Source organism: Nicotiana tomentosiformis, chromosome 10 (genome assembly GCF_000390325.3).
Source record: "Nicotiana tomentosiformis chromosome 10, ASM39032v3, whole genome shotgun sequence".
In the NCBI taxonomy this organism is placed as follows: Eukaryota; Viridiplantae; Streptophyta; class Magnoliopsida; order Solanales; family Solanaceae; genus Nicotiana; species Nicotiana tomentosiformis.
In genome coordinates, this window is record NC_090821.1 from 2,035,368 (window position 1) to 2,060,305 (window position 24,938).

The 24,938-nt window shown below is 36.8% G+C and overlaps 2 protein-coding genes across 3 annotated transcripts; both read right to left on the reverse strand.

Annotated features, from left to right (window-relative positions):
• Window positions 1–1,365: 1,365 nt before the first annotated feature.
• LOC104113765 (probable galacturonosyltransferase 7) lies at window positions 1,366–13,672 on the reverse strand. Of its 2 annotated transcripts, none has more exons than XM_009624046.4 (11): window positions 13,218–13,672; window positions 12,474–12,505; window positions 12,328–12,384; window positions 12,060–12,119; window positions 9,572–9,617; window positions 9,236–9,282; window positions 9,008–9,109; window positions 8,583–8,881; window positions 7,462–7,819; window positions 6,836–7,369; window positions 1,366–2,276 (listed from the first exon to the last, which is right to left on the reverse strand). In XM_009624046.4, exons 1-11 carry the CDS (start codon window positions 13,357–13,359, stop codon window positions 2,013–2,015), a joined length of 1,941 nt encoding a protein of 646 aa, XP_009622341.1. In that variant the 5' UTR covers window positions 13,360–13,672; the 3' UTR covers window positions 1,366–2,012. The 2 variants fall into 2 exon arrangements, with proteins under 2 accessions (XP_009622341.1, XP_009622340.1); XM_009624045.4 differs by having other exon boundaries at window positions 9,008–9,112.
• Window positions 13,673–18,313: 4,641 nt separating this feature from the next.
• Window positions 18,314–19,063, reverse strand: LOC104113766 (uncharacterized). Its single transcript, XM_009624049.2, has one exon. The coding sequence runs from the start codon at window positions 19,061–19,063 to the stop codon at window positions 18,314–18,316; it is 750 nt and encodes a 249-aa protein (XP_009622344.2).
• Window positions 19,064–24,938: the final 5,875 nt, after the last annotated feature.

Below are 24,938 nucleotides of genomic sequence, written 5' to 3' on the forward strand. Positions count from 1 at the left end.
ATTTTTGGTAGGAAGAAAAGTCAAAATTGCTTTTACTTCTGCTTATGCTTCTGGAGAGAAGCTACTTTTTTCTGGTTCTTCAAAACTGCTTCTCCTTCTAGCCAAAAGCAATTTTTTTTTCCAAAAAAAAGCTTGGCCAAACACCTCAAATTTAGAAAAAAAAAATACTTTTTTTGAAAAAAAAAACACTTTTCGCATGGTGAGAAGCTTGGCCAAACAGGCTATTACACTGTTATGATTACATTGTTCAGTACAGTGGTTCAGTCATCAAATTTGCAAATAGTAAGTTTTTTCTTTCGATCACACAAAAATATATACTTTTGGCTTTAGTATTCGGAATTCGAAGCACATTATCGGACTAATCCGGGTCGCTTGTACCCGAGAGATCTGATTAAAGGTGAATAAGTTCCAACCAACCCACCACAAGGGTGAATAGGTTGCAAGTTGCAACCATCCCACCACACGTATTGGTGGTCATACACAAATATTTAGTGGTTCTTGAAAAATTCCATAGAGTAACTAATGTCTTTTGAAGCTTGCCATTTAAAATTTCTATGCTCTATCTGGGTTAGTGCCTTAAAAGGCTTTTTCTGAGATTCGCCCGGGCACGTTAGGCACTTGCAAAATGCTCTGAAGCTCAGGTGTGGGGTTTTGTTTTGTGAAATTTATGCCTCAAGCGCGTCAGTGTCCTGAATACGCTTAATACTCAATCTCGGAATTCGCCAAATAGTTCATATACAAATCATGTGTCAAATTTTCTAATTAGCACCGTTGACTTTCAAAATTCTTTAACAAGTGAATGAAAAAGTTCATTAATCTAATAGAAATATGAAGATTGAGAATAATTCAAATAACGAGTCATAGTATTTTATATATATATATATATGTGTGTGTGTGTGTGTGTGTGTGTGTATTAATTGAGAATATTGTGAGGGCAAATATCATTTGAACATTTCATCTAAAAATAGATAGTCTGAATTTTATATCTTCACCTGCAATTGGTCTTCATGGCTTTTATTTCTGTCCCGTAAAATTATCATACTTTTTATTATTTTATTATTTTAAAGCCATTATTTATTCATGAAGAAGTATTTTTTTTAAATAATAATAATATTTATTAGTTATTTACTTTTAGGGAAGTAAAATGTGTAGTTTGATAATATTTGTTAATATATTTTCTATATTTATTGTGTCGTGATGCTATTTTATTAATTTATAAATAAAAAAACTTAAAAGAACATGGGACTTACTCCTTATCCCGTATTAAGCGACCCTCGCTGGCCACTGCATAGAACTTAAACTATTAAGCGCAAGGCACAAACATCCAGCTGCTTTTCAAAAAGGAAAATTACAAGGCAAACAATGTTATCCAAACAACACTAAATATATTTTAGCAGAATTGCCGCTAATACAAAGCTCAAAAACGTTCAGATGCCTGATCAATGCTAATAAAGAAAATGTACTCAAACAGACCCAATTCTACAGGGATTAATAGGATAGAATTCAGAGAAGAATGTCTCAGTGGCAACACCACATATCACAGAAGAATCCAAGATGCTCGTCACAGGTGAAGCAAGGTTCCAAGTACTTCTCACCCAGTTTCAGTATAACTAATATTTAACCCAAGGTATGCGCATTTACAAGATTCATAGGAGGCAAAGTTCATATCCAGCTCTTCAGAGATGATTTCGGGCAATCTCCTCGTACACTATATCCTTTACATCTTCAAAAGAAAATCGCCATGATGAAGGTGAATGCCTAACCCATTAAAACTTGCCCATGCCTTTACTATCAATCCGTCATTGACAAGTATTCTGCATCACTTAGCGTTGCCTTGAGGTTAAAAAACATTTCCTTCATTAACCAATCAATAGAGATACCCACACCAAATTATACTCGGTCCCCCTACCTCAGATACGGTTCAAATCAGGAGCACAAACAGGAAACTTGTGCAAGCTTCTTCACCCCTACCTTCATGAAACTTCAGCAGCAAATGCAGGTACTAGCCCATACTAGTTAATATTACAATCGCTTAAAAACTGATTCTCCGGGTCTACAAACTTCCGCCAGAAAACTGTATAATCATGGATTCCCAACTCAAGCCAGGGTTTCATTTTACCATTAAAATGCAGTACTCTCGCATTCTTCACAGCTTCAATATCCACTCCATATTTATGACCCAATCCTGATAATACCCACTTATCATCAAGAGCATAAACTTCACCTTGAAAGGTAAGCAAGCTTGCGCGCAATGTAACAGCCTCTTCTGAATTCATCTGCAAATTAAATAAAAAAGTAATGGTAAGGTAAGTCAATATAAGAATAGCAAATAGATAAATGGCTACAGAAATGGTTTAGTCATAGACATAATCTAACACAAAATTCCACACCAGGAATCCTGTCAGTGTCTCGATAGTTACAGATATCATAGTGACTCATGAACCCCCCCGCCCCTTAACCATAGATGTTGAGTGTGTTGAACGAATGCTCGACGAGTTTCGTTAGTTTGCAGTTATAGACTTTGAAAACCCATAGTTTGTGGGGCTTGAAAGTGTAAACCCATGAACTCCAAAATGAAAAGAAAAAAAAGTTCAAAGGATGTGAATTCTTTATTTAGTTGGGTGGCAGTCCACTTGCGAGGTACAACACAAAACAATCATGAATATTTACGTTGAGAGAACAACAATGAATGTGTTTTGTATTTTCCATCTTTTTATGCTTCCCATAGTTTGTGGCGGCTGGAAAGGATTAAACCCTGGACACCAAAAAACTACTCCACATCAAAAAAAAAATGGAGACTCGAAGTATCACACTTCATTATTCAGGCAGGTAGCAGGCCATATATGAAGAGCAACAGAAAACAAGCTTGAATATTTATATTGAGAGAACTAAATGAATGTGATTCGAATTTTTCCATCTTTTTCTGTTTTGGGGTCTAAGAGCATACAAATTGCCTTTTTCTTGTTTCCTTGTTTCCTTTTTTCTTATAACCATGGTGTCCGGGCTAGCTTGTGCGCACCTCGACTAATTCCACAGGATACCTGCTATCTCCCATCAGCATAGATACTGGGTAACTTTGTCCAACGAACTTGGACAAATAAGAAGAAATCACCTGGTATTTTTGCCTCCATCGGAATTTGAACCCAGGATCTCATGGTTCACCCACTTCAGTGACAACTTATATAACATTCATATTAAATGAGAAAGATTAAATAACATGCATATTAGAAGTCAATATAATTCCATCTTGGGTATATTTCATACTTCCTTGAAGCTTAAGAAAATTGTATTACTTTGGTTCATCGGTCAAAGTTTGGCTTGTGGAAATAAAGGTGAACCGTGAACCGCTAAATGAACTAAGAAAGAAGTTTTCTGCAGCTGAAAGGCCTAAAATTGCGGTGCTGCGAAATGATTATGCGGACCACAGTTCAGGAACTTCAGAAAGGGCATCAGGGTCTTCGAGAAACACGGACCACTATTTAGAACCGTGGACTGCGTTGTTACTTTGGTAGGGTTATTTTAGAGAACTCTGGAATTAATTTAGACACAATCACACAACTATGAATAGAATTTTGGCTGGGTTTTTAGTAACTTTAACTGCTGGAAAACTTTATAAGGGTTTTACTTAGCTACTTTCGAAAGGTTTTCATCAAGTTACTGGAGGGATTCAAGACAGAGTTTGCATTATCTACCTTTAATTTCAATTGTTTTTACTTCAATTTCTAGCATGAGTAGATAAATTCTCAGGTGGGGGTTGTACACTCAAATGATTTGCAAGTTAATGGGTTATTCGTTACTAGCCAATAGTTGCTTGGATTTTGATTATTTAATTGATCCCATGCTTAATTTGTTAATTTATTGGTGTCCATCACTAGATTAAACCCGATCTATCTCAGTTCTTACTCGGGAATGTGGAAGAAGGATTGAATTAGAATCAATTAGTAAAGAATTGGGTTTTGTAAGGATTATATAACAAAATTAATAGAGTCTAGAGCTAAGAATAGTTAGATTCTTATTTGGGTGTTTATCAAGTAGAACTTAAAGCATTCCATAGCTATGGTAGAATTTAATTGGGATACACTCATTATTATTGGGAGATTTTAATAGGTTCATCATAATTGAATCTTAATCAATAAGGCAAGCGATTAGACAAAGTAAGTAATTTCCATTAGCTAAAGCAAATTAATTAGGGGCTACAACCCTAGTGTCTTATAACTTTGATTAATTCTTGTTAGCTACTTGTTTGATTTTAATTCCAACAAGTATAGTTAATTTTTTTTTAAAAAAAAAAAATTAGAATTGGACTTAGTTTAAAAATCTGACTCACAACAAGTAATCATATTTATAACTTGCTCCTCTTGAGATTCGACTCACATCCAATTTTAGACAATTTCTTTCAAATCAAATATCTTGTTCTTTTTTTTCAAATTGACAAATGTGTTCAACATTTTTCCTCATCATAGTTAATTCATTCATTTCTTGTCAGGACCCAGAACAAAGCCATCGGCAATAGCATGGCAACAACAAGGGTGTGGCATGTCGTGCCTTGACGCTGGCCTTGTTTGAATTCAGAAGCAACATGCAAGGTATTGCTAGCCAAGTGAAAGAACACACCTTTCTCGGAATCCGAGGGATCCAAAATTGAGCTATATGGAAAGGAAGCCTCCTTTCTAATCAAAAGCTTCTCATAAAAAGACTTGACAAAAAGCCCTACTTTACCTGTTCAGAAAAAAAAGGCTTGACGAAAAAACTCCATTGTTCCCCACCCCCAACTCTATCCGTCGTTGCTATTCCATGAAGTACTTTATTTATGAAGTAAATCTACAAGCTCTGAAGCTTAGTCCCTCCCATCTTAGAAATTCCTCCTAAAACTCAAATTCCAGAAAACTTCACCATCTTGTACCGCGACTACCTTCGGGATTTGTTGGACTGTCAGCGTTTTTTGACACGAGACTCTTCAAATTTTTGGGGAAGAGGTTTTCAAAGTGTTGTTACTGCACCGCCTCTGCCCCGCAGAAACTTACCCTCCTCCCTTCACCTTCCCTAAATGGCACATTGTCGCGAAATCCCTTCATAATATTCCTCCAAAATCATTATCCATAAGGCATATTGATATCCTCAGTTCTCCATTCCCTTCTATAACCCCATTTTTTCCACTATCACCTCTCTCTCCAAAAAGCATGTTCGTTGCATCCAAATCTCCATAATCATTTCCCTAATAAGGCCTTTTTGAAAGCCCTCAAGTCTTTAATTCCCAAGCCCTCCCAGCGCTTATGACTCGTCATAATCTTCGATCGCACCACATGAAACTTTCTTACCCCATTTGACGAATCACATAAAAATTTCGTTGAACCATTTCAAACTTTTCTATAACACTAGCTGGAGCATGAAACAAGGACATGAAATATGTGGGGATGATCGGTAAAATGCTCTTAATGAGCACGTCTTTGCCTCCTTTGGACAAGTATCTTTGGACAAGTATCTTTTCTGCCACCCTACAAGTCTATTCTCGACCCTTGGGATATTGGATTCTATGTTGCTTGATCCGTGTTTAAAGCTTCCAGAGGCAAACAAAAGATAGGTGTGGGAAGGACTCCAACCTTACAATTTAACAATGTGCCAGCGACTCGATGCCCACCAGCTTATCAACTGCGATAATATCACACTTTCTAAGATTGATCTTGAAACCTGACGCCACCTGGAACCATGTTGAAACTTGTCCCAGGTACTCCAACTGAGTAGACTTAACCGGGAAATTTGGGAATAGTATCGCCTTGTCCCAAGACCCAAGTAAACTTAGAGCCAACCCGCCGCCTCCCTTCAAGCCCTTGCTTTTTTGAAGTGAAGCGGAATTTTAAAAAAAAATTAAAATAAATACTGCATAAACAACACATGTAACTGTAAGAAAAAATGGGCAGCATTTCAATCTTTTTATCACTGAAACAGTGCAACAAAATGAAGAAGAAGAAGAAGAGAAGAATGAGAAAGAAGAAGGGAAGGGAAAAAACAAATTCGCCAGCATTTCACTGCTATTTGGACGCTGAAGAAGAAGAAGGAGAAGGAGGAGAAGGAGGAGGATGAGGAGGAGGAAGAAATCACATACCTGGGACCAAACTTGATGATCTTGAAGTTGAAAAGTGTGGAAAACTTAAACCCTAGTCCCCTCTTTCTTTCTCTATTGTTGTTGCTCGATGGTATTTTAAAAAAGACAGTTTTTTTAATTAAATACATTGGCAACCCAGTTATAAAGAGAAGCGCTCGCTTCTTACGCTTCGCATCGCTTTTTCAGGGGAAGCGGGCGCTTTTGTAAATCTGCTACGCTTCAGCTAACAGAAGCGCCAGATACCTCGCCTCGCTTCGCTTCTCGCTTTAAGCGAGGAAGCGCTCGCTTTTTACAACCCTGTGAGGCATTATCTCTAGTAATGTGAGGCATTATCTCTAGTAGTTAAAACCCTTGCCAGTATAGGTATATTAGAAATTCTTATTGTAAATAGGTGCACGTGATATTGAGAAGTAAGAGTACGACCACATTGTGTAAGGGTATCAACCAAAACTTGAAATATGGAGAAGCACTCTAGTAACCATTTTTGGACCATTTTGGAGCAAGTATTATAGAAATCAGTTTTACTTATCAAAAATTTGATTTGTCATGTTGTGGAATTATTTCACATTAGAAATAATGCATAGAAAAAAAATGCTAAATTCTCAAGCCATATAGCTTCCAAAAAAAAGAAAATAAAGAAAGAAAGCAAAATTTAACTTGCCTTTGCCTTATATCTTGCAGGCAAAGTCGGTGAAACCAACAAATGTAAGTCGAAAAATAAAGGTCACTAACCTCCTTTACCAGCTTTAGGTATCTTCCGGAAATATCTTGTTCCCTCCACCTCACTAGATCAACAACATTTAATCCAGACATCCAAGCACAAGATGTTTCATCCACTCTCTTGTTACCAAAAAATTTCCTCAGCTGAGCCAACCGAACTGAGCAAGACTGCACCGCACCATTCACTTTCCCGTCCATATCGATGCCCCATAAGTCTGACAAGTCTCTTTGCACAATAACGTCATCATCCAAGACAACTACTTTCTTCAAACTATGGAATATCTGGGGAAGAAGATAATGGGAATGCGAAAAAACAGATAAGTATTCTGTTGTAGATGGTCTATCAACCTTGTGGAAAGAGACACGGTATTCATCAGGCAGGGAAAGATGAATTGGCGTTGATGCCTTATTATTGTCCAACTTAACATCTTCAATATTCAAAACCTCGACTGTGGCCTCCATATACTTGTTCCTCGAGAACCATAACTTCATGGCAAAGTAATTCTGTCTATCTGTTACCACATGAAATACTTGACTCTCACTTTCCTGCACACAGAAGAAAACACAATCAGAAAAACTAATAGAGGTATTAACAACAGAAACTTTTTGCAGTTGAAGAGAGAATACAAAAACCATACTTTAGCATGCATTACAGTGGAGTTAATTACGGCAGATGATGCCAGCACATTGTTGGAGAATATAACAAAGTGGTGAAGATCTGGATTCAAATGTCTCTCTGCCAATGACTGGTCGATATCAGGTGAAGGGTCTCTAAAATACTCTACAGTTAGTCGCATTGACAAGCAATGATGACTCTTGGGCATGGTTTGAACTGCTAGTTGGTAGAGGAAGGCACTCTGTCTCATATGGAAAGTAGCTTCATCTTCAGTTAGATCAACTAGCTGTCTGAATTTCTTGTCTACATTACTACAATCTACACGGCATGCCTTTGCTTGAGCAATTACAGCTTCCATCTTAGTTAGCTTCTGATCAATCCTGGTGAACAAGCAAAAGCATAAATTTCCGTAAAACGTTTTCATAAAATTTAATCATAGAATATACTCGAAAGACGACTTTAAGGATTCCTTCTACCTACACGCAAAAGAATAAGTGGAAGACAAGAAACACGTAGTTGAAATATTTTTAAGCCTGACAAAAGCGAACAAACAAATGCAACAAAAAGTAATTAGACTAAAAGGCAGATTAGAGACAAAGCTCAACTACTGGAGTTGGAGCTAAACCAGATTAAAAGTAAGTTGATTCAAAGAGGAATAGCAACAGGTCAATGATTGGAAGCTTCTTCTGTTACCATTATCAGATTTCAGGATGAGGGTGGATGTTCTTTAAAAAGTTTTAATTTGCTAGGACTTCTTATTTGACAAGACAGTTAACCAAATTCCCAATAATATTTTTCAGTCACCAGCACTAAGAGAAAAGAGAGACAGGGAGAAAGATAGGAGAAGGGAAAGGAGCCAATCAAGCCTGAGTAGTGGATAGAGGAATGTGAATTCTGCAACTAGTATCAAACAGTTTGCTCCTGGGGTTACATCTAAGTTTCATGAAGGAGTAAGATTTAGACAGCATTAACCAACCACAAAGTCAAGATCGTTCTCAAAACATATAAAAAGCAAGCTACACCTGCTCATTCTTAATCACAAAAAGATAAGATCAAATATTTTGACATTACTTGATGATTAAGAAAAAAGATAAGCTAAATCATTTTCTGTTGCATAGTTGCAAGGAAAATATTTTCACATACAGAGGGGGAAGATCTTTGTCTATCGTAGTTACACTGAGCACCCGCTCAAACTCTTGAATGTTTTGCTTCATTTCATGTGAAAGCTTGTCAAGAGCCGGAAGCTTCGCAATGCTAGGATAATAAGCCCGGGCCACATATAACAAGTCTTTCATCTTTCTCACAGTGAGATCATTCACTTTTTCCTTATGATTGTGACGCCATAAACAATAGCTCCCAAATTTTAGCTCACATAATTTCTCACCCTCGTCAATGCCTTTGATATTCTCAGTGGCAGCATGCGTAGTAGCAACACTTGTGCTCTGCTACACGTAAGGTTAATACTAATTATTGTATCAGAAGGAGACAAAAGAATTAGAATACCAACATGTAAAGACTCATTTTTAGGATGAGAACATGTAAAAACATAAGGTTGCGGAACCACATACATTTGCTCTTGAGCGTTCTTTGGGCAACCCATCCAACATAGGAGAGCCGTCAATGCCTTTGATATTCTCAGTGGCAGCATGCACAGCAGCAACACCTGTGCTCTGCTACACGTAAGGTTAGTACTTATTATTGTATCAGAAGGAGACAAAAGAATTAGAATACCAACATGTAAAGACTCATTTTTATGATGAGAACATGTAAAAACATAAGGTTGTGGAACCACATACATTTGCTCTTGAGCGTTCTTTGGGCAACCCATCCAACAAAGGAGAGCCTGAAAGAATAATATTGCAAAGATGAATAGCTTAAAAATCCAAATATATCTAGAGCCAGAGGTTACATAAGCTCCATCTACTAAGAAGGAAAGAGGCAAGATCACATTCAAAGAAAAGGCTAAACACCAATCTCTACATTAATGTACACATTCATAGAAAATTTGTCTATACCTATAAAAAGAATACTTGTTTGTATAATGTTACCATTGTAAAAAAAAAAAATATAATCACACATTATAGAGTGAGATATATATTCCTCTTCAGATAATTAAGTTGGATATGTCCTACCAGCAGTCTTGTTCTCCGCTTCCCCAACAAAATTTTCCCTAATATCCTGAGAAAGATATTGAAGAAAATGAATCAAACAACTTATACACAAAATGAACATGGAAGCTTAGAGGACTTTCAAGCAAATTTTATAAACCCATTTAACTATAAGATGCAATTTGTTCCAAGATTAAAACCATAAATGATAGAAAGCTGAAATTATTGAGACAAGCAACGGTAGCTTTTAACATTGAACAACTAAGGTAGTCTATATGTCTCAAGCTTCTTCATAATAGACATTTTTCAACATAAAGGTTCTACTTCTTTCTTTCTTTCTTTCTTTTCTTTTGATAAAGCATAAAGCTTCACTTTCTTTTTCCTTCCCCATCTGATAGCACGGTCAAATTAGAATCTTAGAACTTCTAAGTGAAGAGTTCGTAGTAGAAGAAGAAAGCAAAATGGGAGACAAGCAAGATCAAACATCTACACCAAAAGATAAGAGTAAGAAGACCCACATGAGCAACTGCTGATTAACAGTAATGATAGTGTACAAATGTATATTCATGAAATGTTGCATGCTTTTTAATTAGATTAGTACCTATTTTTAGTAGCACTTAGGTGCATCCCCCCAAACATGAACTTTTCGCTCAATGCATTATGTTCACATACAATTACTATTGTTAAACTTGTGCTGGTACGAATATAAACTTAGATAAAAATATAACTCGGTAATTTTTTCACAAAAGCTTGTTTATAAGGCAAATAAAATCATAAACTCCAAATAGTAGTACTATGATACTTAAAAGGATCTAAATTACCTACACTGACAATGTAAAGAATTTTTTATAATATCTATAGATTTTAACCTGTGATAGCAGGTTAGTTACTATTTTTACCAGGTTACCTATTACTCCCTCCAATGGCATTATTTGACAGAGTTTAAGAAAGAAAGAAAGTAAAACTTTTAAAACTTCTGGTCATAAATATGATAACATTTATCTGGCTATAAGACTTTTGAAACTTGTGGTCTTAAACATGCCATAACATTTGTGTGGTTATAAAATCGTGTCGATAAGGATACAATAGAAGTTTAAGCTAAATTGTTTCCAAATTTAAAAATGTATCCCTTTTCTTGGAATGGAGTAATAAGGGAATAATGCCGTTATTTTTGGACGGAAGGAGTAATGTTTATCATAGAGATTTAGTTGTAATTACCTTATAAGTAACCTAATTGTGTAAATGTTTTTTACATTGTCAGCCAGTGTATAGAACTTAAACTTAACTTAAAGCGGCATTCGTGGAAATTGCGTCTTTGTTGGTCTTTGACAAATTCTTTTTAGTAAAGTACCTATCTGAGAAAAGAAAAAGTTTTAAATTTCTTTTAGTTTGATTGTAAAATTATCTGGGATGATTGTCTAGACTCTTACATTTGAAAAGCACACAAGTTTTTCATCAGCAGCTTTTCTACTTCTCTCAGTGAATTTTAGCTCTAGATTTAGTACTACATGCAAGCAGCAAACTATATATAATTAAAAAAAATACAGAAATAGTGGCAGGAACAATTTTTACATCATGTTCGCTTCGAACACATTAGTATGATAGTTATAGTTCCGATGCAATATAGAACCAAATGACAAAACATGAACTTTGGTATTATCAGTCTCAAGTTTTTGTAATAATGAGGAAAATTGGAGAAATAAGAAAATAAAAAATCACAATGCAACCATTAAAAGGTTTAATAACATATATCATGTATAATATACAACAAGGATTAGCTCAAGACTATGCAGTCCTATCTCTACAGATCCTAAAACCTAACTCATTTCTTTTCACTCTTGAACACCAAAAAAAGGTAGAGAAACAATCAGATCATATTGTATATTGTTGATAACATTCCTTCTGTTTCCCACTTTCCCTCAGATTCTTGGAAAGCCTCAACTTACGCCTCTACTTTATTAAGTTAATGATTACAGCACTTTGTTCGCGTGACCATTAAATGACTTATCTTTTGAGGTAACAACGGATATTTGGAACATCATGGTTTGAGATTTGATTATTGCTTCTTTTGCTTCAACACATCCAGTATCCTATCTTTCTCTATTTGCTCTTCAATTTACATACATCACAGAGATTTTTCCAGGTCTAAATACTATAGAGTTGCAACACCAAATCTTGTTCATAGACAAAACAGCAGCCAATAAGACTAACAAATATGAGGATGAAGGATCCCCTCATCTCAGCCCCTTTTTGAATTTAAAAAGGAATGCAAGGGCACACCACTAACAAAAAAAAAAAATTTGTAATAACACACATCATAAATTATGCTAAGCTATTCACAACTAAAACCAAATTTAAGGAAAACTTTCAAGAAAAGACCGGCTAGTAAGCTTCACTGTCCACTTTTAAGGTAAAGCACCCATTATAGCTATTCACCTACTCAGTAACAGTCCATTTAGATCGCAAAACTTAAACTCTTAACAAGTAGCAAAAAATAATGATTTTAAAAAACCTTGGAAAAAGTTGGTTCCAATCTTCTCATTAGGTCATCCATGTGTCTTGATTCATCACCCTGCAACAAGATACCAAAAACTGTAAGATACATCATGATCACCTCTTTCTCTGTGTGAAAAACAAGAATGCAATGATGAACAGAAATATGTTGCCTAGTAGAGATCTAGCATCGAAAATTAAGATACGTCCACTTCTTCTACTCGCTAAAATTTACAAAGGGGCCAATGATAAAGGACAGCTCAAATTGCTTATGGAGAAGAAATTACCTCCGACTGATTCCCATTCTTAGCAGTACTATGTCGACTGTAGACTCTAACTCCATTCTGATATATCAGGAGTTCCCAAAAAGTTTAAGAGATCAATGAGTAGTTATTAAATATCAATATCATCAAAATGCTGCAGGTATACTTACTGAGGTTGAACTTTGTTGTGCTGTTGTCAATCCTGCAAAAAATAAATGCTAGATCAAGTTAGAAAAAATACTTTTCAAAAATGGCTAGAACTTAAAAACTACATGAGGATATGTCTTCCTCATCTCTATCTTAAAAAGAGCAAAGGTTTATCCTAATGACATGACAAAAGCACGGTTTGTTACTCTTTTGTTATCTCTCTTCTTTTTCTTTCTCTTTATATATTGGCATCCTCTTTTCAGCAGGTTTCTGGGTGATCAGCAGGCGGAGCTGTGTAGAGCCGAGGGATTTCCCGTTCTTCCGAAAATTATACTGTGCAAATAAGGCAAAAACGAGTTTTTTTGGTTATATATAAACTGTTGAATCCCCTTGACATAAGGAAGATTCTAGTATAGTGGTAAAGGTGGTTCGAATATTATTTTAGGTCATAGGTTCAAATTCCAAGTGTGACGTTCTAATATCTTTTTTTTTCTAATCCCCTTGCATAAATTCCTGGCTCAGCCACTGGGATCAGGAACCATTCTTCAATCTGGGAAGCAAAATAAAAGCTACTGAAAAAGCTATTGGCTGAGTTTATAAACTTGAATATTCTTCCTTCCATATTAAAGTGGAAAAGGATTAAATTGCACTATAAATTTGGATTAATAAAAGAGCAGGTTCAAAACAACAATCACAGATCCAATTTGCAAGGAGCAAAAGAAGTAATTGCCATTCAAAAAGACAATGCGGAGCAAACAAGTAGTTACCTGAAGAGTGGAAACCGTTATGGAGGCCAAGCAGAAAGACGAGAGGCACGAGCAATGACAGCAAAACGAGGCCCAAAACCGCAATTACGAAACCTTTCCATCGCCTCTTAGCCGGAAGAGCGCCTCCTATTCCACCCTTCATCTCTTCCTTTTCCTCTTCCAAATCCTCCTTTTCTCGTTTGCCTTCTCCACCTTAGCAAATTCGCCCTGATTTGTTTCTCTTTTCCTCAACTGCCAAAACTTTCTGTTTGTCCCAAACCTATAAGACAATGGCTGTTTTCCGGTGACCTGTTCGTGTGACGCCGTCGAAGGAAAATCGTCCCGGCGGAGGCCCGATGGGTAGAGCCGAGAAGTAGAGATCGCAGCGTAAAGATCTAATTGGGAAAAAATAATAAAATAAAATATAAAATAATAATATAATAATAATAATAATGACAAAGCGTAAAGATCTGATGGTCACAAACTCTGTTTGTCGATGTTGCTTTTGGATATATGGCATTATAGTCCCCAACTTTTTACTACGATTTCATTACTTGCCGTAAATAATACTACTCCCATTTCATTATTTGCAAATTATTCTTTATATTTTTTTAATAAAATTTTTTTATAATCATATAAATATTATAATATATTTAAAATAATATTGTAGACAATAAATTTGCGTCGAGAAAATAAAATCAAGACCGAAATATATTGCAACAATCGTAGTATTTTATTTCAATTATTTGAGTGTTACAATCTCTATGGTTCCTCTGATTTCACTTTTCCAATAATAATTCAAGGGCATTTGAGTTTGATCTTGATTTGTTCTCCGTTCTTAAGCTTGAACTTGATTTGTTCTTCGTTCTTGAGCTTGAACTTGATTGCTTGAACTTGGACTTGATTATTTTTTTTTCAACCTTAATTTTCATAAATGTAAAGTAAAGTACAACAATGGAGGAGGACATAAACCTTATCTCCCAAATTAAGATGAGTGTACACTTAGTCATCCAAACATTATAACCAAATGACCCTACACAACTATGTGTATTTGACCTATGATGAGGTACCAATTGTCTATCCAATGATAGTGATAAATATTTGAGCATACAGAAACAAGGTGTGTCTAACCAAGGTTTACTTATACTAAAAAACACAAGTGATCCTGATTGTACTGGACAGATTATTTGGACATCCTCCAAGTACAATAGGCTCTACTTCTAGTAAAGCTGTAAAATTCCTAATGGGTATGATAAAAAACAGTTGATCATGATATGAGCTTTCTTCAACTTTGGTTTGGCATTGAGGTCAAACAAAGTTAAATTGAAGATAGCTAACAAGAGGCCCATGTAAGTGGGCATAAGTGTTGCTTCTGTTTGGTTTTTTGACAAAAACAAAAGTTAGCATTATGGTGCTTTCATCTTCCAATATGTCTTGAATCTTGCATGTTGAAATGGATGCTTCTGGCTCCTGGAAATGCTTGTGCAGTGAGTGTGCTTCTGCTGCTGAGAGTAGATTGAAGAACCTGTGCAAGATAGTTAGGTTTGCGCCCCTAAGAGTTTCCTGTTGAGAGTCTGCATATGTGACATTTATCTGTAGTTGAGTTGATGGGTGTTGTGAACTTGTGAGCTGCATTCTGCACCTTGCTGCTCCTTTGAGGCTGTATTTTATCAGCCCAGAAATCATGAACAAAAGGGGGAGGGGTGTCCAATAAATTGATACAATTGCAATAGAATGAGCATTGAAAATGCTAATACCACACATTGCAACTGCAGCAATAGACTTGACTAATCCAAAGTACCTGCAACAAAGATAAACCTGTTAGCAAACCAGTGGTGTTTGGACGTGATAGGCACGTCCTTTGTCATATTGATCATTTTTGTGTTTAAGGAGTATAAGTGGGAGGTCTGTTAGTTGAGAATTGGATCATGTTGGTTTTTTTGTATCTGAAGGCAGGTGTGTTGTTCTGATCGAGCTGTATCTAGGCTTTGATGTGTGGTGGTAGTTCTGGTAAGTGTTGGAAATGTGTTATATGTGGCAAGTTATGGCTGAGCTTGGATAGAGAATCAGCTGGGAAGTTGGCTTCCATATACACATGGGTGAAGATGATATCATTGCACTGCCTACATAAGTCTTTGAGATCCTGTATTTTCATGGTCAGATTCCAAGGTGGCTCAGAGCTTTGTCTGAGCCATTGAATAAATATAAAAAAGTCACCTTCAAAATGAATGTTTGAGAAGCCATTCTCCAAACACCATTTGATTCCAATAAGCGCAGCTTCAATTTCTGCCTGGTTGTTGGTGCCAATCCCCAAAGGAGCAGCTATTGCATGAATGGAGCCATCTTGTGAGTCTCTAACTATAACCCCTACTCCTATACTCCCGGGATTTGTAAGAGCACTACCATCACTATTTATTTTCACAAAACCTTCTGTAGGTTTATGCCATATTACCTGTTTGGTAATGGTGATGTGCTGAATCTCCTATGTTAAGGTAAATAATTCAATCCAGTTGATAGGCCAATTAATCATTGGATAGTTGGATGTGGGCAATAGATGAATATCTGAGTTGATGGAGAACAAAACTCTATTCATGGAGGAAGATTTGTTGCCATACTTTGCATTACACCTATTCTTTCATAAATTCCAACAAATGATGATAGGCAGGGTCTCCAAAAGAAGTTTCTGCGCTATATTCTTGCTCTTTTGTAGCCACCATTTCATCATAAGGAGCTTGAGTGAAATCTCCTCCAGTTTGAATCCAACAATGCCTGAATATGTTTTCCATACGTGTCTTGCAAAGTGACCTCTGGAGAAAATATGGTCAACTATTTCTGAATTATTTATAGTGCAACAAACACATCTTGTGACAGTGGGGTGCCCAAAGTAAGTACTCTATCATTAGTTGGTAACTTATTTCTAATGACTCTCCATACACAAAAGGATCATTTGAAGGGGATCTTCTTATGCCAAGTCATCTTGTTAGAGAGCAATATTTGTTTCTTTTTCCTAATCACCTCCCAAGAAGATGCACAAGTGAAGTTTCCTTATGTGTTTGGAGTTCATATAGGCTTATTAAGGGTCTATGGTCTGAAATATATTGGTGTCTGCAGAATATCTGTGATTTTATGTGCACGTGTTGTTGCATTAAGTTTCTGTAGGTTCCATTGATCATTATCCCAAAAATGTGCAACACTGATGTTACTAGGTCTACCATCTTGATGTCTATGATTTGCCAATGGACCTGTTCCTAGCCAGTTATCTCACCAAAAACTAGCATTACCTGACTGAAGTCTCCAATGTATGTGAATCTCAACTTTCTTTTTGTTGATCATCATTTTTTTTCCAGGCTTGGGACTGACCAGTGTCCCATTTCTTAGAAATAGGATGTGATCTCTTGCAATATTTGGCCAAAAGGAAGCTGCTCTATAAGAACTGTTTTATCCTAAAGGTCCACCATTGTTTGAATTCCATTGTTGTGCATACATCCTCTGTAGATCTGATACCAATCCCCCCTTCATTTTGAGGGTAAGTCAGTTTTCTCCAAGAGGCCTAGTGGTATTTATTTTTATCCTTCTCGACACCCCATAAGAAGTTTGCAGTCATCTTCTTTATTTGCTTCATAACTATTTTGGGAGGGGAAACAACTGACAGGAGGTGTATGGGTAATGACTGAAGAACATGTTTGATCAATGTGACCTTACCACCATGGAAAAAAGCTTGACATGCGAGCCTCTAATTCTATTAATGACCTTAGAGATTAAGCCATTGAAGTAAACAATTCTTTTCCTTCCAATATAGAGAGGGCAGCTTAGATATGTGATAGGTGATTCCTTTCTTGTGAATCCAGTGATTTGCTTAATCCTTGACACATTGTAGTGGAACACACATAAAGTAACCATAAAGTGACTCTTGTTTTTGTTGATCATTTGGCCAGAAGTATTTTCATATCCAGCAAGAATGCCCATAATTTTTTACAATGAAATTTTGGTACCTGAAGTGAAAATGATCACATCACCTGTTAGATGATTGATTTGTGGGCCTTTTATGTCCATGTAGAAACCATTAAAGAATTGGTCATCATTGAGTTTGTTAAGCAATCTTGATAATAATTCTGCCCCAATAATAAAAAGTGTTGGTGCAAGTAGATCACCTTATTTAAAACCTCTGGTAGACTTAAAGAAACCATGTCTAGCACCATTTACAATGACAGAGTACCAATTGTTCGACATTGTCCTCCAAATCATGTTTATGAATATTTTATTGAATTCCATCCTTCTGAGCATAATACAGATAAAACTCCATGAGACCCTATCATATGCCTTAGCCATATCAAGCTTGATCACTACATTAGCCCCAGTATTTGGTTTCTTAATGCCCTGAACTATTTCTTATGCAAGCATGATGTTTTCAGATATACTCCTTCCTCTGACAAAACCAGTTTGGTTTGGGGAAATTGTTCTTAGCAAAATTGGAGCTAGTCTTGTGCAGATGATCTTTGAGATGACTTTGTTGATGAAATTACTGAGGCTTATAGGTCTGAATTCAGTAAAAGAGTTGGGGAATTCAACTTTAGGCAGTATGACCAAGCAAGCATGGGTGAAGTATCTGGGCATGTTGGAACCTTTGTAGAAAGCTAGGACTACATTAAGCAGATCAATCTTGATGACATCCCAACAAAATTGGAAGAAAGTGCCATTCATACTATCTAGGCCAACAACACTGTTAGGATCCATAGAAAAGACCACTTGTTTGAGTTCTTGCATGGGTGGATCTTTGGTGAGTTCAACATTATCTTCAGCATTGATCAATGAAGGAATGCAAGATACTAAATCCTCTCTGACAATTCCACTTGTTTCAGTGAACATATTCTCAAAGTGCTTACAAGAAACATCACCTTGGATCCAATTTCCATATTCATCTTTAATTTTGTGAATGCAAAGCCTTCTTCTTCTGCCTCTGATTAAACTATGAAAGTATTTAGAATTGGCATCTTCATCTTTGAACCATTGCATTTGTATTTTTTTATTTCAGAACTGCCTCATCTACCTTGAGGTATGAAACATACTGAGCCTTGATCATTAGTAGCAGCCCACTTCTCCTCAGCTTCTTTGACCTTTTATTCATACTCTTTTGGTTTTTGGAAAATATTCCCATATTGAATTCTGGACCATTTTCTCAGGGCTTGAGAAAGGGCTTTGAGCTTTTGATGAAACACCCACATTGCATTCCCTTCCACACGTTTGTTCCACACATTCTGTACTAAAGATAGAAAGCTGTCATTTTCTGTCCAATTGTCGAGAAATCTGAAGTATTTCTTGGCTTGGTCATATTGTCCATGAATCTCCATAAGCAATAGTGAGTGGTCAGAACTAGCAGCTGCAAGATGACTGATAGTAGTAGTAGGGAAAGAAACCAGCCAGTTGTCATTGGCAAGGCCTCTGTCCAATCTCTTCCACACAATAGAACCTGGTCCTTTTCCATTTGACCAAGTGTATCTTGGACCATAGAAGCCAAGGCCAACAAGTTCACAATCCTCCATCATACTCAGGAAGTCCAGACTTTCGCTCATTTGATATGGTACTCCTCCAATTTTCTCCTCAGTAGAAGAAATAACATTAAAATATCCAATAATACACCAAGGCATAGTGCACATTGTAGATTTTAATCTCAGTGTTTCCCAAAGTAGTATTCTCATTGCAGTTTTACATTTGGCATAGATGATGGTCAAGTGAAAAGTTTTTGCAGCTTCTACATGTTTTAGTTCAATAGTAAGTTGTTGCTCATCTTGATCTAAAACTTGCCTAGTAAATTCATTATCCCAAAAAATCCAGATTTTGTTATTAATGTTGGAGGCTGCATGGTGCATAGATAATTGGAGTCTAAAGTAGATAAGGTGATTTGTATCAAGAAAAGGTTCAAGCACAGTAATGAAAGAAAGGTTATGCAGTTTTTTCAGAAGTTTGAGCCTTTCAATAGCTCCTGAGGTCCTGATGCCTCTTGCATTCCAAATGATTGTACTAATCATTGGAGGATGGGTATGGTTTTAGACTTAGATGGTTTGCTGTTGGTAATAACAGCTTTGCTTCTAATGACTCCAGGTGAGGACCTTTGCCCGGGAGAAAGATTTTGGTTCATAATGATTTCCTCATGTTCAAAGGAGGCATTGACAGTTTTAATAAGGGGGTCATAGTGATTGTTTGTATCAATTTCTTCATCCCTAACAGGCTCATCATTAGAAACATCCTAGTTTTCATCTTCTGATTGGATAGGTCTATATTCATCCTCATCTTGAGGTATATGAGAGCTAGAACCAGTAAGTGCACTATGAAGAAGAAGGTTAGATTCACTTGCCACATTGGTTGTTGTAGGGCCTGATTGTTCTACTGCAGTTGGAGCTTTTTGAGGATCTGGTGGCTTTGCAGGATCATCAAGTGGTTTGTCAAGGTCAGAACTGTGTCCTCTTTCATCAGTTAATAACGGTTGTAACAGAGGATATTCATCCTGATTAGCAACCTCCCTGACTTTAATAACACTGCCAAAATCATCCATACTATATCCAGGAATCCATTTCTACTGGATCATTGTACTGTGTGGATTAGTGTGTTCTTCAGATTATTCATTAGTTCCTACTATAACTGTTTTGCTTGCTTGCCTTCTCATAGCTCTTCTTTTCCTCTAGCTGGGATTATTCTTGGGTGTAGCATCTTGAATAGGGAAGTCTGACACTACTTTGCCTTTACCTTTGAGCATTCTTACCACAACATCTGACTGTTCTTCTTCAGCACTACTAATATCAATATTGTCTTCTTCATGAACTTGGTGTAGTTGATTACTGGTATCCGAGGATAATTGGGTCATCATATGGTCAGTCGATGGAGCAAAGGCACACTCATTCAAAAAAAGAGGAATCCTATCCCTTTTTGGATCCCCATTTATTAGGCCTACAGGTTTCTCCTGACAATCCCCCTTTCCTCCAGTACCTTCCTGAGTAGAAAGTATTGTTTTTTGCCCTTTCATAGCTCCAGTTGATTGTTGGATGTTTGTAGAGCCTTGCTTGATAATTGCAACATTGTTTTTGGTAGTATCAGGATTTTGTGCTCGTGCTACTTGCTTTTGGTATGGATTTTGAGCCTGTTTTTTTTTGTTGTTTTGTCCCTTGAAGTGTTTTTTTCTTTTGAGTTTGCCATTCATCTGTTGAAGAGCTGGGCCCTGCTTGCAATAGATTGTTAGTTGTTTGTAGTGCAATTTGGTGTTCCTCCCTTAGTTGGTTGTTTCCTTCTGTGTGAACTGTGGTACTATTGATATTTTGCTGAATTTGTGGAACTTGGGTTTGTTGATTGTATTGTTGTTGCGGGTGATTTTGTGGTTCCTTTTAGTCTTGATGTTGTTGTTCCTCCTTTATAGTATCAGATTTGGTATTGTCTTTTTTCTTCTTCTTTAATTCTGACAGAGCATGCATGCATATTGTGTCCAAGAAGTTTGCAGTGAAGGCAATATTGAGTCGTTGTATAATTGACTTGGGCATCATTCATGGTCTTACTAGCATAGTAGACCGGATGAAAGATTTTATTGATACGTTGCCCCAAAATTGCTCCGACCGCCACATCACTTGCGTCACACATGAGCTCAAAAGGCAAGCTCCAATCCGGTGAGGTGATAATAAGAGTAGTAGTCAATTTGAACTTGAGCAATTCACATGCCTTCATGCAATCCTCGTTGAAATCGAATTTGGCATCCTTCTCCAAAAGCTTACATAAGATATTCACCACTTTAGAAAAATCCTTGATGAAACGAAGATAGAACCCCGCATGACCCAGGAAGCTCCTCACTCCCTTTACGGATGTAGGGGTGGGAGTTTAGAAATCACCTCTATTTTAGCCTTGTCGACCTCAATACCATTCTTTGAAATTTTGTGGCCAAAGACAATGTCTTCCTCGACCATAAAGCGATACTTCTCCCAATTGAGCACCAAGTTTGTCTCCTCACATCTTGCCAAGACCTTATCCAAGTTTGTCAAGCAATCATTAAAGGAATTACCAACCACAGAAAAATCATCCATGAAGACCTCAAGAAAATCATCCACCATGTCGGTGAAGATAGCCATCATACACCGTTGAAAAGTCGTCGGTGCATTACACAACCCAAATGGCATCCACGAGAATGCGAAAGTACCATAGTGACATGTGAAAGTAGTTTTCTCTTAGTCCTCCGGAGTAATAACAATTTGATTGTAGCCGAAATATCCATCAAGGAAACAATAGAAAGCACGACCGACCAACTATCAAACATCTAATCAAGGAAGAGAAGTGGGAAATGCCCTAAAGGCATGTTTCCGAGATGATCATTATTGTTGAGATCCATTGTTTCACCTATAATTGATTTACCAAAAAGATTAGTAACGCTGAAGGAAAAGGAGATAATTCACACACAAAATCAAATATATAGCTAAATCCGTTTTTATGCTCCCCGGCAACGACACCAAAAATTGATCTCTCTCAAATCACACCTCAGTTTGGGGTTGTGAAGTGATCGATTGCAATAATAATACACAACTAGGAGTCGAGATCGAATCCATGGGGAGCGTAGATGGGATTAGGTATATATTTGGACTAAGCATGTAAAGTGTCTAAGATGCACTTCCACAAACTGTGTTTTGATTCTACTTCTAAATTATGCTACGGTTTGCAAATGTAAAGCTAGAGAATAATATTTTTGGTGTTATTTTTCAAGTATGTAAAAGATCTAGGGCTGTGACTTCCACCTAGGTGTTTGCCTAACGGGTTGTGGGCTTTAGGGCATGTTTGGTAGGTCGGGGTGTAATATAACAATCAATACGCAATTAGCCACTCAATACCTCTCGGTAATAGGTAATTCACAAAACAGTTGATAAATGCTCAAGTCAGGTTTTACTATCTCTAGATTCAACCCTTTAATTGGGACTATCAATTTCTTGAGTTCACCCCAATTTTTTGTTAGCCAAGTTTTCCTAGACTCAGTCTCTCTTTCTCAAGTAGAAACTAAGTCAAATAGGCTTGAATCAATATTTGCAACCATTAATTCTATAATTACAGCAAGAATTAAGCTAAATATTACATACCCAACCATAAACAAGCCCTAAATCAAACACCCATTAGGTATCCACACTAGTGTTGGGTCACAACCCTAGCTAGAAATTTAGCTACTCATAGATGAAAATGAAGAAATTAAAGATGAATAGAAGATTAAACTTATATTCAATGATAAAGAGATAAAAATCCAATGTAAAATAGACAAACTATCATAAAATTTCCTAAAGCAGTAAATAAAAATGGCTCCCAACTTTTAGATGTTCCAACTTAACCTAATTTTGTCAAAAAAAACTATTTATACACAGTTAAAATTTTTGGAGAAATTGCCCTTTTGGAGGTTCTGCAGCCGCACAATTCTGTGTGCGGTCCGCACTTTGATGTAGAGCTTGACAAGAGGGACTTCTACGGCCGCACAATTCTGAATTGCGGCCGTACTTCTTCAGGTTATGCGGACCGCACATTTCTGAGTGCGGCCGCACTCTTGAGTTCTGCGGCCGCACAATAATAGTGCGGTCCGCACTTCTTAATAGACTTAAAGTTGGGACTCTCTGATCTTCCTCTTCTGTGGCCGTACAATTATTATGAGGTCCTCACTTTTCAAAGAAGCTCTGACAGAAATCCCTTCATGATCTGCGGCCGTAGACAAAATTCTGCGGTCCGCACTTTACCCTTTTTGCTTGGTTTTAGTCCTTGTCCAAAAATAGTCCTTCTTGTGTTGAATTTCATCGCTTTGGCTCATTTTCTAGTACTCCAGTAACAAAGCATATTTTATCAGTTTTCGGGAATACCTTTAAGCATTTTTGAGCTAAAACGAAAGTAAAAAGGACGCAAATAAATAGTAAAAATCCCCACTTATCAACTCCCCCAAACTTAAGCTTTCGCTTGTCCTCAAGCAAATAAGGTAATTCCCACCTCCACAAGAAAAGAGCTATTTCAGCTAGCCTAAGGTGAATCAAACACACATCAATTGGGATCAACAATTACCCATACACTCATGAATTATCAACAAGGCACTGTTTTGAAGGTTAAAGCTCGAATAGCTCTAATGTGACACTTGAGCATCAAGAGTTGACTTTACTCATCAAGGAAGTTTGCACTTTCATGTAGGTCAATGTGGATCTCAAACTCCTCCTCCTATGCTCTCCGTTAGCTCATCTCACTTAAGAATGTAGTACTCAATTCAATGATTTGTGAAAAGTTCGCTCATCACTCTCAAAAGAATGTCACAAGTACGGCTCTAAGTACCATATGCTTTTCTCTTATGTAAATCACCACTAATGTAAGCTCACTCGGCTTGAAATCACGTATGCCTTTTTTTGGCATGTAATGAAGGCTTTTGGACTAAGGTAGGAAATTTTGGAATAGAACAAGTTCATCTTTCCTTAAGCACTCCATTTGCTCTTTTTGGCTCATGCTTTGCCAACTCTTTGAGCCATTTTCTTTTTCCTTAGGGGAATTAGAGAGACTTGACATCACTCTTTATTGGTCATGATATTAATTTTCTCCTTCTTTGTTTTCTCCATGCTTTGTACTTTTGCTTTTCTTTGAATCCCTTCAACTCTTCAAGTTATTCACTTTCTTTTTGTGTTTTTCTTTTGTTCTTTCTTTTTCTTCATTTCTTTTCTCTTTTTGTACCTTGATACCATTTTCAAACTCCCCGTCTCTCTCCCAAACTTATGTTTTTGCCAATTTGCTTCTCATGAGTGTTAAGAAAAGCTCGGGTGCCAAGAGAGGGTTACTACAAAACGTGTAAAGGCTTGTAACATGGTTATCAAATGAGAAAGGCTTTAGGCTCAAAAGGGTTGACTAGGGATAACATCATTGGTGGGCCATGAAAAATTTCAAAATGGTCCAAAGAGAGCCTACAATCACTTCACAAGCCAAGCAAAACTTAAAATTTCGCCTAGAAACACATTCGGGACAAGTTCTAGACCATTCACATGGGTACTTAGACTTATAACAAAACATCTCACCTCTCACATAGTTGGATTGTTCAAGAGGATAGAGGCGAGGTCCCACAACAACCGTATTCAAGATTGAAAATAGCTAATGGTTCAACTAAACCACTCGATGATTGCCTAAGTCAACACAAGAGTCACAAGGTCACTAACTAGAGCTATTTTTATCACTCGATGATTGCCTAAGCCATCTACACGCTTATCTTTAACCATAAGCGTGTAGTTAAGTGTGTTGGTACCAAGTGAAGTATTCTTGATCCTCTTATTCATTATTACTACTGTTTTTACCTAATCATTAAAAACGGACTCAATCCCTTAAGAAGGTTGTCACGCCATCCATTGTTGGGAAGAGCCATCCGGTTCACACAAAAACCACCTTTGGAAAGAACCGTGACATTAAGAAAACCAAAGGCTTATTGATCACTTAAACATAAAAAGAAGCTACCAAATCAACAAGAAGCTATTAAAGTAAATACGAAGATAAACTACTAAGAAACAAAATAAAGAAGCTATGAATTAACTACTAAAAGTAAAAATGAATATACAAGCCGAGAATGGGAAAACGAATATATACGTCAATAGAGAGGGAGGAATATATATACATAATGAAAAAGAAAATAAAGATAAAAAGAGAGTATTGTAGTTATTACACGCCAATGTCACATCAAATTTAAAATATATCACCCCTTTAAATAAGAATAAGCGTTATCCTAAA